The sequence below is a fragment of the Hemiscyllium ocellatum genome, chromosome 22 (genome assembly GCF_020745735.1).
Source record: "Hemiscyllium ocellatum isolate sHemOce1 chromosome 22, sHemOce1.pat.X.cur, whole genome shotgun sequence".
NCBI lineage: Eukaryota > Metazoa > Chordata > Chondrichthyes > Orectolobiformes > Hemiscylliidae > Hemiscyllium > Hemiscyllium ocellatum.
Window position 1 is genome coordinate 2,737,817 of NC_083422.1, and position 17,167 is coordinate 2,754,983.

Consider the following 17,167-nt stretch of genomic DNA (forward strand, 5'->3'; position numbering starts at 1 on the left):
CCACTTAACACAGATTGCACATCATGATTTTTCAAGCCAATATCCTTTCTAGCTATTGCATTTGCCTTTTTCAATGTTAGTCCATCTCCTTTCCCTTTTTCTGAATTTTCCAAAATAATACCCCTGGATGTTCAGTTCCCATCATTGATCACCCTGCAGCCATGTCTCCATAATTGCAAGTACATCATGCTGATTTATATCCAGTTGCAGTGCTGATTCATTTACCTTATTCTGAATGCTCTGCATGTAATGACACAAGCTTTTAACTTGTCTGTTTAACTTTGTTAGTCATAGAGCCATACAACATGGAATCAGACCTTTTGGTCTAACTCGTCCATAGAATCATAGAATCCCTGCAGTGTGGAAACGGGCCATTTGGCCCAAGAGGTCTCTGAAGAGTAACCCACTCAGACTCATTCCCCTCCCCTTTACTCTATATTTTCCCTGACTAATGCACCTAGCCTACACATCCCTGAACACTATGGGCAATTTAGCATGGCCAGTTCACCTAACCAGCACATCTTTGGACTGTGGGAGGAAACACGCGCAGATATGGGGAAAATGTGCAAATTCTCGAGGCTGGAGGCGAACCGGGTATCTGGCACTGTGAGGCAGCAGTGCTAGCTCCCCACTGAATCACCTTGCCGCCCGAACATGCTGAACATAATCCCAAACTAAACTAGTCCCACCTGCCTTCTCCTAGCCCATATCCCTTCAAACCTTTTCATGTATCTATCCAAATGTCTTTTAAACGTTCTAAATGTACCTGCATCCACCACTTTTTCAGGAAGTTCATTCCATGCACGAACCACCCTCAGTAAAAGAAAAATTGCCCCTCATGTCTTTTTTAAATCTCTCTCATCTCACCTTAAAAATGTGACCCCTACTCTCGAAATCCCCCATCCTCGAGAAAAGTCAACTATTGTTAACTGTATCTATACCTCTCATTATTTTATAAACTTCTATTGGATCACGTCTCGACATCCTATATTCGAGTGATAAAAGTCCCAGATATCCAGCCTTTCATCATAGCTCAAAGCTCCCATACCCAGCAACATCCTGGTAAATCTTTTCTGAACCTTCTCCAGCTTGATAATATCCTTCCTATATCTGTGTGACCAGAACCAGACACAGTATTCCAGAAGAGGCCTTACAGATGTCATGTACAAGCTCAACATGACTTCCCAATTCCTGTCCTCAAAGGAACGAACAATGAAGGCAAGCATACCAAACACCTTTTTAAACACCCTCTTTATCGGTGATGCAAACTGCAAAGAATTGTGTACCTGAACCTCTAGGTCCCTGTGTTCTACAACATTATCCAAGGCTTACCATTAATTAAATAAGCCCTTCTCTTGTTTTGTGTGCCAAAATGTAATACCGCTTACTTATCCAGATCGAACTCCATCTGCTTTTGCACAATGACTCCCTTGATTTTTTTTTGCCTTCCTCTTTTGTTTCTAGCCTTTTTCTTTGGTTTCTAACTTTGTTTTTCTTTTTCTGTATCCTTGCTGAGATTCCCATCCCTCTGTTATTCTAGTTTAAGTCCAGAAATAACCCATACCACTTGTACAGGTCCCTCCTTCTCTAGAACTAGTCACAATGTCCCAGGAATGTGAATTCCTTGCACTTACTCCATTTCTTCAGCCACATATTAATATGGTATATGCTGCTAGTGTCATTCATGAAAGTAATCTCAGGATTACCGTGGAGATCCTACTTTTTAATATATATCCTGACTCCCTATATTCCGCTTTAGAATCTCATCCTTTTTATTAACAAATGTTATTGATACCAATATAAAAACATTAGAACCAGGAACAAGAATAAACAATTCAGCCACTCGACCCTGCTCCACAATTTGATATGATCATGGCCATTCTCCTGTCAACCTCAACTCAGCTTTCTTGTCCACTCTACATATCCCTTTAACTGTCTGTCTTCTCCTTAAGTTGACTTCATGATCCAGCATCCGCTACACTCTTAGGGTGTGAATTCCACAGATTCATGGCCCTTTGAGAGAAGTAATTTCTCTTCAACTCTTTTAAATCTGCTACCCCTTATCCTAAAATTCTGACCTCCTTGTTTTCGAATGCACCACGTGAGGAAACAACTTTTCTATGTCTACTTTATTCCCTTTAGTATCTTATAACAATGATATTTAATTAAAGTATATAAACTCTAGGAAGTATAGGTCTAAACTGCTTAATCTTTCTTCACAGGACAAATCCCTCATATCTGGATATGTATACGGACATTGGTTCTTTACCTTGTCCCTTCAGAATACTTTGCTGCCACTCCAGTGCATCCTTGACCATTGCAACGGGAGACAACATACCATTCTGGAGTCTTTCTCTTGCAGCAGAAATGTCTCAGTTGCCCTTCTTGCCCTCCAATTACCAAAACTTGGTCATTCTTCTTTCTCCTATTTAATCAGAGCCAACCATGGTACCACGGACCTAACTTCTGCAGTTATCCACTGAACATATCAGAGAAGGGGACAGACATAGAGCACTGCTGTATGACCTGCCTTTTTCTGATTTGCTTGGTCTCTTTTCTGCCTGTTCAGTCTTTACCTGTGATGTGACCATCCTGCTGAACAAGCTGTGCATAACAATCTTTAAAAGTCAGGTGAACGAAGGAGCAATGATTTTGAATAGACCTGTTAGGTTATAACCTGGTGTCACGTGACTTCTGACTTTATCCATCTCAGTCTAACACTGGTAACTCCACATCACGGCAATCTTGGTATTGCAGATGCTGCAGAGTGAGTTCACCAGCTCATTGAGCTCCAAAATGCTATTAACTATGTGGTTGCTGAGGACACTGGAAGCTGCACTGCTGTGAATCCTTCTTAGACTATGCTTGTCAGTTATTCCCTTTAAACATAATTTGTGCTATAGATCTTATTTCCCTCCAGATACTAAAGCTGCAATGCAAAATCCTTACCAGGTGTTTGGAAACCTTTTAAGGCTTAACTTTAATTCCTTTACAGTACTTTTATCACCTTACATTGAGTAATATAGTCATAGAGGTCTCCCGCACCAAAAAATGCCCTTCAGCTTATTGAGTCTGAGTCAGTCAAAAACAAGCACCTAACTACTCGAATCTGATCTTCCAGCCTTGTATGCCTTGGCATTGCAAATGCGCATCTAAATACTACTAAAATATTATGAGGATTTCTGTCTCTGCCACTGTTATAGGCAGTCTTCCAGAATCTCACCATCCTCTGATCTGCTTACCTGAAATCTATGCCCTTGGTATTTGAACTCAACACCAAGGGGACATGTTACTTCCTGTCTCTCCTATGCATGCCCCTTAGAATTTTAAACATCTACAATCATGTTCTCCCCCTGCCCTGACCCCCCTTCAGTGTCCTCTGCTTCATTCTCTCTTAACTAAAGTTCTTCCTCAAGTAAATTTCCGGTGCAATCACATCCCTCCTACAATGTGGATTCCAGAACTGGACACAATCGAGGTGTGCTCCAACCAATATTTAGACAGCTGCAGTGTAACAACCCTACTCTTAAATGCTAGTGTATGCCTTCCTAACCACTTTATCCACCTGCCCCAATACCTTCAGGGACCAGTGTACAATCACACCAAAGTCCCTCTGATTCCTGGTGTTTTCCAGGATCCCATCAGTTGTCATGTATTTCCATGCCTTGTTTGTCCTGTCCTTGTGTGTCATCTCACACTTATAGATAGCCTGTTTCAACACAGTAGTTATTCTACTTGGCCCAATAAGTCCACAACAAAGAGTATCTGACACAAATCCATCCCTTTACCCTATTTCCCATGACTAATGCACCTAACTTACACATCCCTGAGCGCTTATGGGAAACTTAGCATAGCCAGTTCACCTACCCTGTACATCTTTGGACTGTGGGAGGAAACCCACGCGGACACTGGGAGAATGGCAAATTCTACACAGACCGTTCGCCCGAGGCTGGAATAGAACAGCACTAGGCCAGGATCCTGCCAAATCCTTCCTATTCATATACCCATCCAAATGCTTTTAATTGTTGCAATTGTACCAGTCTCCACTACTTCCTGTAGTAGCTCATTCCATTCACGTACCACCCTCTGTGTGAAAAAGTTGCCCCTCAGATCTCTCTTATATCTTTGCCCTCTCACCCTAAACCTATGCCCTCTAGTTCTGGACTCCCCCACCCCAGGCAAAAAACTTTGTCTATTTATCCTATCCATGCCCTCATAATTTTGTAAACCTCTATAAGGTCACCCCCCAGTCTCTGACACTCCAGGGAAAATAGTCCCAGCCTCTCCCTATAGCTCAACTCCTCCAACCCTGGCAACGTCCTTGTAAATCTTTTTTGAACCCTTTCAAGTTTCACAACATCTTTGCAATAGGGAGGAAACCAGAATTGCAGGCAATATTCCAACAGTCAAACTACTAGAGATGGGACAGTGCTTGAGCTTGTCATAGAGATGTACAGTGCACCCTTTGGTCCACCCCATCCATGACCACCAGATATCCAAAATAAATCTAGTCCCATTTGCCAGCACTTGGCCCATATCCCTCTAAACCCTTCCTATTCATATGCCCATCCAGATGCCTTTTAAATGTTGCAGCTGTACCAGCCTCCACCACTTCCTCTGGCAGCTCGTTCCATACACGAAAGGCTGGTTAGCAAGATTAGATCACATAGAATACAGGAAGAACGAGCCATTTGGTTTCAGAACTGGCTCGAAAGTAGAAGACAGAGGGTGGCGGTGGAGAGTTGCCTTTTAGACTGGAGGTCTGTGACTAGTCGCATGACACAAGGATCGATGCTAGGTCCACTGCTTTTCACCACGTATGTAAATGATTTGGATGTAAACAAAGGAAATATGAATAGTAAGTTTGCAGATGACACCTTGTCCTCTGGTGGTCATTTAAGTGGTCAAGTGTTTGAAACTTCAGTGAGTAAGCATTTTGGAGATAGTCACTATAACTGTTAGTTTCAAAATCATGACATTACAGGATAGGTTCATGCAGACGTTAAGGGCATAAATTGGGGAACACCAATTTTGATATCATTAAACAGGATCTTGCAAACATTAGATGGAACATTACTTGCTAGTAAGTCTACATTGGCAAAGTGGGAGCCTTTTAAAAGTAGTATAATGAGAATTCAGGGCCAGCATGTTCCTCTAAGAGTGAACGACAAGGGCAGCAGATCCAGGGAACCCTGGAGGTAAAGGGATATTGAGAGGTTTTGCAAAGGAAGCATATGTCATATGCAGTGCATTAAAATGGGGGAGGCCTTTCTAAAGTGTGGAAGGCTGCTTTAAAAAAAGGAAATATCTTTGGCAGAGATGGGATCAAGAAAAACCTTAAAGCTTTTAGTTGGTATACTGTATTAAGAATAAGAGGATTACCAGGGAAAGTGTGGGACCTATTAGAGACCAAAGGGGCAACCTGTGCATGGAGCCAGTGAACATGGGTGCAGTCTTAAATGAATATTTCTCATCTGTATTAGAACATAGAACAGTTCAGCGCAGAACAGGCCCTTCAGCCCACAACGTTGTGCCGACCATTGATCCTCATGTATACACCCTCAAATTTCTGTGACCATATGCTTGTCCAGCAGTCTCTTAAGTGTCCCCAATGACCTTGCTTCCACAACTGCAGCTGGCAATGCATTCCATGCTCTCTCAACTCTGTGTAAAGAACCCGCCTCCGACATCCCCTCTATACTTTCCTCTAACCAGCTTAAAACTATGACCCCTTGTGTTAGCCATTTCTGCCCTGGGAAATAGTCTCTGGCTATCGACTCTATCTATGCCTCTCATGATCTGGTATACCTCAATTAGATCCCCTCTCCTCCTTTTCTCCAATGAAAAATGTCTGAGCTCAGTCAACCTCTTTTCATAAGATAAGCCCTCCAGTCCAGGCAACATCCTGGTAAACCTTCTCTGAACCCTCTCCAAAGTATCCACATCTTTCCTATAATAGGGCGGCCAGAACTGGATGCAGTATTGCAAGTGTGGTCTAACCAAAGTTTTATAGAGCTGCAACAAGATCTCATGACTCTTAAACTCAATCCCCCTGTTAATGAAAGCCAAAATACCATATGCTTTCTTCACAACCCTGTCCACTTGGGTGGCCGTTTTAAGAGATCTATGTACCTGCACACCAAGATCCCTCTGTTCCTCCACACTGCCAAGAATCCTATCCTTAATCCTGTATTCAGCTTTCAAATTTGACCTTCCAAAATGCATCACCTCACATTTATCCAGGTTGAACTCCATCTATCACCTCTCAGCCCATCTCTACATCCTGTCAATGTCCTGCTGCAGCCTACAACATACTGTCAACAATACCTCCAATCTTTGTGTCATCTGCAAACTTGCTGACCCATCCTTCAATCCCCTCATCCAAGTCATGAATAAAAATTACAAACAGTTTGTAACAGTAATTGCAAACAGCCAAGGACAGAGCCCTGTGGAACACCACTCACCACAGACTTTCAGGCAGAATATTTTCCTTCTACTACCACTCGCTGTCTTCTGTTGGCCAGCCAATTCTGTATCCAGACAGCTAAGTTCCCCTGCATCCCATTCCTCCTGATGTTCTGAATGAGCCTACCATGGGGAACCTGATCAAATGCCTTGCTGAAGTCCATATACACCACATCCACAGCTTGACCCTCATCAACTTTTCTAGTCACATCCTCAAAGAACTCGATAAGGTCTGTGAGGCATGACCTGCCCCTCTCAAAGCCGTGTTGACTGCATTTAATCAAGCCATTCTCTTCCAGATGGTCATAAATCCTATCCCTCAGAATCCTTTCTAACACCTTGCAGATGACAGACGTGAGACTTACTGGTCTGTAATTGCCGGGGATTTCCCTATTTCCTTTCTTGAAGAGAGGAATTACATTTGCCTCTCTCCAGTCCTCAGGTATGACTCCAGTGGGGAGCGAGAATGCAAAGATCTTCACAAGTGGCGAAGCAATTGCATTTCTCGTTTCCCGAAGGAGCCGAGGACAAATCTGGTCCGGGTCTGGTGACTTAGTGTTAATGTTTGACAAAATTTTCAGCTCATCAGCTTCCTCTATCTCTATCCATTCCAGCATGCACACCTGCTCTTCAAAGGTTTCATTCACTACTAAGTTCGTTTCTTTTGTAAAGACAGAAGCAAAAAACTCATTTAGGGCTTCCCCTACCACCTCAGACTCCACACACAAGTTCCCTGTGCTATCCCTATGCTACTCTTTCTTTGACCATTCTCTTCTTCCTCACATAAGTGTAAAATGCCTTTCACAGAGCAAAAACATATTTGTAGCCAGGAATTTGAATTGGGGTGGTAAGATTCCAGTACTTAATATTTCACTGGTCACACGTGAAATGCCAGAAGACTGGAGGGTACCTAATGTGCTAATTTAGTTCCTTTGTTCAAGATGGGCAGCAGGCATAGGCCAGGTAATTAAAGACCACTTAGTCAGACAACAGTGGTAGGGATATCTTTGGGAAAAAAAATTCTGACCCACAGCATTAATCAACATTTGAGAAAAGTAGGGATTGATCATGGATAGTCAGCATGGATTTGTTAAAGAGAGATCCTGCCTGACTAGTTTGAGTTTTTTGAAAAAGTGACTAAATATATCAGTGAGGGTAGTGCAGTTGACGTGGTTTACATGGACTTCAGTAAGGCCTTTGGAAAGATCCCACATGAAAGGCTTATCCAAAATGTAAAAGCCTGTGGGATCCAGGGTAATTTGGTAAACTGTGTCCAAAATTGGCTTTCAAATAGGAAGCAACGGGTGTTGGCGAAGGGTTGCTTTCATAATTGAAAGCCTGTGATCTGCGTATTCTGCAGGCATCAGTGCCGGGTTCGCGGGTGTGGTGCTGGAAAAGCACAGCCAGTCAAGCAGCATCCAAGGAGCAGGAGAATTGACGTTTCGGGCATAAGCCCTTCATCAGGAATGATGGGCTTATGCCCAAAATGTTAATTTTCCAGCTCTTCAGATGCTGCCTGACCGGCTGTGCTTTTCCAGCACCACATTCTCGACTCTGATCTCCTGCATCTGTAGCTCTCACTTTCTCCTAGGGATCTGTGCTAGCATCCTTACTGTTTGTTATTTACATTAAAGGTTGGATGTGAATGCAAAAAGTTTGCAGATGACACAAAAATTGATTTCATTAATACTGAGGAGGATGGTCTTAGATTGTCTATTAGTTGATTAGCTGGTAAATCGACTGGCCGGTATATTGCGTCCAGGTCGATGTGCTTACTGATTGAATCCGTGGATGAATGCCATGCCTTTAGGAATTCCCTGGCTGTTCTCTGCTTGGCTTGTCCTGTAATAGTAGTGTTGCCCCAGTCGAATTCATGTTGCTTGTCATCTGAGTGTGTGGCTACTAAGGATAGCTGGTCGTGTCGTTTTGTGGTTAGTTGGTGTTCATGGATGCGGATCGTTAGCTGTCTTCCTGTTTGTCCTATGTAGTGTTTTGTGCAGTCCTTGCATGGGATTTTGTACACTATATTGGTTTTGCTCATGCTGGGTATCAGGTCCTTCGTCCTGGTGAGTTGTTGTTTGAGAGTGGCTGTTGGTTTGTGTGCCGTTATGAGTCCTAGTGGTCGCGCTGTCAGTTCGGAGATGCTCTTGATGTATGGTAGTGTGGCTAGTCCTTTGGGTTGCGGCATGTCCTCGTTCCGTTGTCTGTCTCTCAGGCATCTGTTGATGAAATTGCGCGGGTATCCGTTTTTGGCGAATACATTGTATAGGTGTTCTTCTTTCTCTTTTTGCAGTTCTGGTGTACTGCAGTGTGTTGTGGCCCTTTTGAATACCACCCCAACACACACAAAAGAAGTTGCATCAAGACACTATTCAAAAGGGCCACAACACACTGCAGTACACAGGAACTGCAAAAAGAAGAAGAACACCTATGCAATGTATTCGCCAAAAACAGATGCCTAAGAGAAAGACAATGGAACGAGGACATGCCGCAACCTAAAGGACTAGCCACACTACCATATATCAAGAGCATTTCCGAACTGACAGCACGACCACTAGGACTCATAACGGCACACAAACCAACAGCCACTCTCCGACAACAACTCACCAGGATGAAGGACCTGATACCCAGCATGAGCAAAACCAATATAGTGTACAAAATCCCATGCAAGGACTGCACAAAACACTACATAGGACAAACAGGAAGACAGCTAATGATCCGCACCCATGAACACCAACTAACCATGAAACGCCATGACCAGCTATCCTTAGTAGCCACACACTCAGATGACGGGCAACACTACTATTATAGGACAAGCCAAACAGAGAACAGCCATGGAGTTCCTAGAGGCATGGCACTCATCCACAGATTCAATCAATAAGCACATCGACCTGGACGCAATATACCGGCCACTGCAGCAGACAGCTGGAACTGACAATCGGAAGCGGCAGATACAAATCACTATAAATGCCTGAGGAAACATCACAGAAGCACTTCACAAGAGACTCGCAAACACTGAGGGTGTCACCTAGACAGGGGATGAAACGTCTGCAACACACATTCCCAGCTTGGCGAACAGAACGAGAACAACAAAGTAAAATTTACTCTGGTCTAACCCTATGTTATAATTGTTCTCTCAGTGTTTGATCAATGTCTAATCCTTGCTGAACATGGCCTAGCTCTTGAAAAGGGGCAGCTGTACTTTGTATTAACCCTGTGCTGTCTCTGTCCAAAGAGTGTTTGATGGGGACAGTATTGAGAGAACTTTACTTTCCAAGAGCAGAGCAGTAGGCTGATATCATCAGTCAGGGATGCAGCTTTTTGCTAAAACAGTTTTTATTTTGATTTTATCACAGAACTGCTAAAGCTAAGGAACCAGCTGGTATTTTATTTAACCAATGGCATTGTTTGGCCAGAATCAAAGAATACTGACACCAAGGTTGCACCACTCCCTCCTGTCATCAATGACCAACAGACTTGCAGGTTCTGCTCTCAGCGACGCAACTGTGCTTTATACAGCAGGTGAGAATGTCCAATCGTTGAAGTAGATATCGATGAGGGAGCATCTGGCCATGGGGGTGGGTAACGGTGAGGGAGTGTCTGGCCACTGCGACTGGAAACTGAGTGACTGTGAGGTCACTGGGACAGGTAATGGTGTGTTATTTGATTTGATTTATTGTAGTCACGTGTACTTAAGTACAGTGAAAAGTTTTTTTTGCAAGAAGTACGGTATAGTAAGCAAGGACATATAGTTCAACAGGTGCTTAGACAGGATTCATTCATCAGTCGAATAACGACAGGGAAGAAGCTGTTCTTGAATCTGTTCGAGTATGTGTTCAAGCTTCTGTATCTTCTGCCTTATGGAAGAGCTTATGGGAGTGCATTACCGGGATAAGATAGGTCTTTAATAATGTTGGCAGTCTTTCTGCAGCAATGAGAAATGTAAGTGGATTCCATGGATGGAAGGTTGGCTTCTGTGATGGCTGTGCTTACAGTCCTGCGTAGAACAGTTTCCGTACCAGGCCGTTACGCACCAGGACAGTATGCTTTCTATGGTGCATCTGTAGATGTTGGTGAGAGTCCTTATGGATGTGTCAAATTTCCTAAACTGTCGAAGGAAGATGCCTCCTTGACCACTGACCATCACATCTACACTAGAAGTCCTGGATAGGTTGTCAAGTTATCGTCACTTCCAGGAACTTGATGGTCTTAATCCTGTTAATCCAGGCTCCGTTTGATGTAGGTGGTTGGGGGTGGGGGGGGGGGGGGGGGGGGGGTTCTCCTCCTTTCTGTCTGAAGTCAGTGATCAGTTTTTTTGTTTTTCTGACATTGAGAGAGAAGTTGTTATCATTGCATCACGATACCAAACCCTGTATATCCTTCCTATATTCTGACTCATCATTGTTTGTTATCCATCTGACCATGGTGGTGTCATCAGCAAGCTTGTAGTTGGCATTTATTTGGAATTTGTCTGTTATGGTACAAGTCAATCCCAGAATGAAACCTGGCATGATTGATCGTATGTTTAATGTTGTGCAGTTAGTTAATGTCGTGTTTGGTTACTAAGGCATACTCCCAGTAGGCTGCAGATGCTCTTTAACATCAGAACATAAAAAGAAAGGAAAGAAACACGCCGAGCTACATGACTAGGATGCAAAGTTCCAACCTATTACCCGATACAGTCCAATTACAGAGACCAAACAGGTGGATGAGGATAAAGTGGTTGATGTGGTGTATATGGATTTCAGTTAGGCAATTGATAAGGTTCCCCATTGTAGGCTATTGCACAAAATACGGAGGCATAGGATTGAGGGTGCTTTAGCGGTTTGGATCAGAAATTGGCTAGCTGAAAGATGATGATGGTGGTGGTGGTTGATGGGAAGTGTTCATCCTGGAATTCAGTTACTGAGGTTTACTGCATGGATCTGTTTTGGGCCACTGCTGTTTTGTCATTTTCGTAAATGACCTCGATGAGGGCATAGAAGGATGGATTAGTAAATTTGCAGATGACATGAAGGTTGGTAAAGTTGTGGATAATGACGAAGGATGTTGTAGGTCACAGAGACATAGATAAGCTGTAGAGCTGGACTGAGAGGTGGCAAATGAAGTTTAATGTGGAAAAGTGTGAGGTGATTCGTTTTGGAAGGAGTATCAGTAATGCAGAGTACTAGGCTAATGGTAAGCTTCTTGGTAGTGAAATGAGCAGAGAGATCTTGGTGTCCAGGTGAATAGATCCCTGAAAGTTGCCACCCAGATTTATAGGGTTGTTAAGAAGTCATGCAGTGTGTTAGCTTTTATTGTTAGAGGGATTGAGTTTCGGAACCATGAGGTCATGGTGCAGCTGTACGAAACTCTGGTGTGGCCATACTTGGAATATTGTGTACAGTTCTGGTCACCACATTATAGGAAGGATGTGGAAGCTTTGGGAAAGGTTCAGAGGAGATTTACTAGGATGTTGCCTGGCATGGAGGGAACCTGTCAGTTAGAGGGTCTGACAATTATCCCTCCTCTGTCTCCTCAGCCAATTTCTTAACTGGGTCAATAATAGTGAGTAATCTGTCATGAGGCACTTTATTAACTGTAAACTGAGTGTGCATATGAATAATATCCTTAGCCATTTCTCAAATCTCTACTTTAGTCATCTCTTCAAAAATTTAAATACGATTCGTTCCTGTCTAGTGACTTCCTGCCAACACCTTTCACGCTAACTGGTTTCTCTTCCTGAATATGTAGAATGGCATGCAGCTTTCTAATCTAGAAAAATCAATTAGTGAGTTTGGAGAACTTGGGAAAACTAATAGTTCAACCATCTATATTGTCCTTACCTGCTTCCTTTAAATCCTAGGGTGGAAAACCTTTGGGTCCTGGGTATTGGTTACTTTCTCTTTCATTGACTTTTGTTTATTCATTCATGGGATGTGGCTATTGCTGGCTAGGCCAGCATTTATTGCCCATCCCTAATTGCCCAGTGAGTCAATCACATTGCTATAGATCTGGAGTCACATGTAGGCCAGGCCAGGTAAGGATGATAGTTTCCTTCCCAAAAGGTCATGATTGAGCCAAATGGAATTTTCTGACACTTGATAATTCGTGGAATTACTCGGAAGCCATCACTCTGAAGATTTAATTCCTGATTTTTATCAGTTTCACATTCCACTGTCTGCTGTGGCAGGATTCAAATTAGAGTCCCCAGAACTTCACATTGCTTCCTGAATTAACAGTCCAGTATAATACTACTAGGCCATTGTCTTGCTCGTGAGGTGATGTCACTTTGCTTTTAGTAATAATTTAATAATTTTCTTGGGATGTTCAACAAACTGACCTCTCCTGTAAATATTCATAGCAAGTAATTATTCAACATTTCCTTATTTTCATTGATAATATTGCCTTTAACAGTTTTCAATAGGTACACATTGCTTCTGACTGCTCTATATTTTCCTAATAAAACTGTAAAATTCTTAAAAATTGGTTTGCTTTTGGTAGCCCTTGCAATTTTTATTTGCATTCATGTTCAGCTGCCTGTTTTCTCATCCCGTGCTGTTTTCTGTATTTCTCCCATTCACCTGGATCTATGATATCTTTGGAATTTGTATATGCATTTTAATGTGAGAACTAGGAGCAGCAGTATACAATTACGTCCATTCAGCCTGTTCTGCCATTAAATGACTACTGCCAGCCTCATCTCAGCTCCAACTCCACTTTTGTGCCCAGTCTCTATAACTTTTTAACCCATTAATAGTTAAAAATCTGCCTACACCTCAAATTGATTCAGTGTTCTGTCATCCACTGCATTCTGGGATAATGTATTCCACAAATTAATGCCCCTTTGAGAGAATTCCTGCTCATCTGTTTTAAATCTGCCACTTCTTAGCCTAAAATCCTGACTTGTTTTCTAGATTGCTTCACAAAGAGAAACATCTGCTGTGCATCGATTTTGTCAATCTCCTTTAGCAACTTGTATACCTCAGCCCAAACTGCTCAGTCTCTTCGCATAAGACAAGCCTTTCATCTCTGGAATTAGTGAACATTCTCTGAACTGCCTCGAATCTAATTAATTTCTTCATAACTTTTTAATTGGTCACCTAATTTAATGTTATCTGCAGATTTGGCCAAAGTACATTCTACCCCGTGTCCAAGTTAAACAGTCCAAGTCCAATTTAATCTTGGTTTAAATTGTTGGAGCCCCAAGGACTTCAGCCCTTTGCACCCCACTGGTTACAGCCTGGCATCCAGGAAAAGACCCATTTATCCCGACTGTGCGCTTTCTGTTGGTTAGCCAATTCTCTATCCAAGCTAAAATATCACCCCTAATTCCATTTGATCTTGAATTGTGTATTTCTCTTTAGCATTGCATTTTATCAAATATCTTTTAGGGCATCCAAATGTACTACATCTGCTTCCATTTTCCACAGAGTCATAGAGACGTATAACACAGAAACAGACCCTTCAGTCCAACTCATCCATGCCAGCCAGTTATCCTAATGTAATATGGTCCCATTTCTCACTGAAACCTTCCTATTCATTTACCCATCCAGACACCTTTTAAATGCTGTAATTGTACCAGCCTCCACCACTTCCTCTGGCAGCTCATTCCATACACTCACCACCCTCTGTGTGAAAAAGTTGCCCCATAGGTCCCTTTTATGTTTTTCCCCTCTCTCCCGAAACCTATGCCCTCTAATTCTGGGACTCTCCCTATAGCTCAAATCCTCCAACCCTAGCAACATCCTTGCAAATCTTTTCTGCACCCTTTCAAGTTTCACAACATCCTTCTGATAGTAAGGAGACCAGAATTGCACGCAGTGTTCCAACATTGGCCTAACCCATGTCTTGTACAGCCCCAACATGACCTCCCAGCTCTTATACTCTGCTCTGACCAATAAAGGAAAGCATACCAAATGCTGCCTTCACTATCCTGTCTACCTGCAACTCTGCTTTCAAGGAATTGTGAACCTGCACTGCAAGGTCTCTTTTTTTTTTCAGCAACACTTCCTGCGACCTTACCATCAGGGGTGACATGTTGGCCCAGTAGTTAGCACTGCTGCCTCACAGCGCCAGGGACCTGGGTTCGATTCCCACCTGGGGCGACTGTCTGTGTGGAGTTTGCACATTCTCCCTGTGTCTGCATAGGTTTCCTCCAGGTACTCCAGTTTCCTCCCACAGTCCGAAGATAAGCAGGTCAGGTGAATTGGCCATGCTCAATTGCCCATAGTGTTAGGTGCATTAGTCAAGGGTAAATATAGGTTAGGGGAATGGGTCTGGGTGGGTTACTCTTCGGTGGGTCGGTGTGGACTTGTTGGGCCCAAGGGCCTGTTTGCATATTGTAGGGGATCTAATCTTTTTTAATTAAGTGTATAAGTCCTACTCTGATTTGTTTTTCCAAAATGCAGCATCTCACATTTATCTAAATTAAACTCCCATCTGCCATTCCTCAGGCCATTGGCCCACCTGATCAAGATCCCATTGTGCTCTGAGGTAATCTTCTGTTTCAGCTTCAAAGTATTCTTGGCAATTAGTCGAACATGATTTGCCCTTCTTAAAAATGTGCTGACTCTTATGGCTTTAATAATGGATTCGAATGACAGACATTGAATTAACTGGTCTATAGTTCGATACTTGATGCCTCCCCTACTTTTTGATTGAGTGTCACATTTTTTTTCCAATTTAATGCCAGTAACAGTGGTGGACTCTCCCTCTTTATGGGCATTTAAACGGGCATTGGATAGGCATATGGAGGATAGTGGGCTAGTGTAGGTTTGGTGGGCTTGGATCGGCGCAACATCGAGGGCCGAAGGGCCTGTACTGCGCTGTATTTTTCTATGTTCTATGTTCTACTAGAACCTTTCCAAAATAACAGGGAAATTTGGTTTCTTATAGTTAATGCAACCACTCTGTGCTCTCTCTGTAGGCTGTCAGACCCTGGGAACTTTAATCCAAATGGTTTGCTTAGAATGTTTTTCCTAATGACGGTGATTGTTTTAAGTTCCTCCTTTTCTACAGCCTCTGCATAAATTGCTGTTATTGGGAGAGTTTGTGTCCTCCACCATGAAAACTGAGGCAAAATATTGATAGTGTTTCTGCCGTTTTTGTGTTTCCCTATTAGTAACTCCTCAGTCTCATTCTCTAATGATGAATATTCACATTAGCTACTGTCTTACTTTTTTATCTATTTTCACTATCCTGTTAGTTTTATGTTGTCACCGCGCTATTTTAGAGTCATAGAGATGTACAGCATGGAAACAGATCCTTCGCTCCAACCCGTCCATGTTGACCAGATATCCCAACCCAACCTAGTCCTACCTCCAGCACCCGGCCCATACCCCTCCAAACCTTCCTATTCGTATATCCATCCAAATGCCTCTTAAATGTTGCAATTGTACCAGCCTCCATCACTTCCTCTGGCAGTTCATTCCATACCCATACCACCCTCTGTGTGAAAAAGTTGCACCTTAGATCTGGGACGGCACGGTGGCACAGTGGTTAGCACTGCTGCCTCACAGCGCCTGAGACCCGGGTTCAATTCCCGACTCAGGCGACTGACTGTGTGGAGTTTGCACATTCTCCCCGTGTCTGCGTGGGTTTCCTCCAGGTGCTCCGGTTTCCTCCCACAGTCCAAAGATGTGCGGGTCAGGTGAATTGGCCATGCTAAATTGCCCGTAGTGTTAGGTAAAGGGGTAAATGTAGAGGTATGGGTGGGTTGTGCTGCGGCGGGTCGGTGTTGACTTGTTGGGCCGAAGGGCCTGTTTCCACACTGTAAGTAATCTAATCTAATCTAATCTCTCTTATATCTTTCCCCTCTCACCCTAAACCTATGCTGTCTAGTTCTGGATTCCCCCTACCCCAGGGAAAAGACTTTGTCTATTTACCCTACCCATAATTTTGTAAATCTCAAGAAGGTCACTCCTCAGTTTCCGACGTTCCAGGGAAAACAGCCCCAGCCTGTTCAGCTTTTCCATGATTGTATTCCTTGCAATTTTTGGAAAATATCCCATTAATGAATATTGGCAAACGTTTAAGAAATAGTTACTGACTCCTGGAAATGATATATCCCAATGAAGAACTCTGGGAAGGGGATAAACAAACTGTGGGTAACAAAAGACTTGAGGATGATATCAAATTGAAAGAGGGACGAGCGCATATGTATATCTCTTAGAGAAGAAGGCTGGGGAAGTGATAGAGGAGTTGATTCAAGACTTTAATTGTATTCCAAAATTCAAAGTGCAAACGGTGAGAAGGAAATAAATACAGATATTGGATGCACTGATAGTATTCCTTAGATTCTATAGAAGTCCCAGAGGATTGAAAAGCTGCCAATGTAATAGGAGAAAGTGAGGGCTGCAGATGCTGGAGATCAGAGCTGAAAATGTGTTGCTGGAAAAGCGCAGCAGGTCAGGCAGCATCCAAGGAACAGGAGAATCGACGTTTCGGGCATAAGCCTGAAGAAGGGCTTATGCCCGAAACGTCGATTCTCCTGTTCCTTGGATGCTGCCTGACCTGCTGCGCTTTTCCAGCAACACATTTTCAGCTGCAAATGTAATAGCCCTGTTCAGAAAAATGAAACAATAAACACGTAACTTTAGGACAATTAACATCTGTAATTGGGAAAATGTTAGTCTATTTATAAAGGATGTCAGTGGAGCATTTAGACATGCATAATATAATAGGCAAAGTCAGCATGGCTTCACGGAGAGAAAATTATTAC

The 17,167-nt window shown here is 43.0% G+C and overlaps 1 protein-coding gene across 3 annotated transcripts in view; it reads left to right on the forward strand.

The window, feature by feature from the left end:
• Positions 1 to 17,167, forward strand: part of dna2 (DNA replication helicase/nuclease 2) — a 114,532-nt gene that overhangs the window by 41,143 nt on the left and 56,222 nt on the right. For all 3 annotated transcript variants that reach the window (XR_009645876.1, XM_060842303.1, XM_060842304.1), the window contains exon 9: positions 9,822 to 9,987. Coding sequence is in view for 2 of the 3 variants with exons in the window: in XM_060842303.1 (XP_060698286.1) it covers positions 9,822 to 9,987 (166 nt within the window). In the remaining variant the exon portion in view is untranslated. The remainder of the gene's footprint in view (positions 1 to 9,821; positions 9,988 to 17,167) is intronic.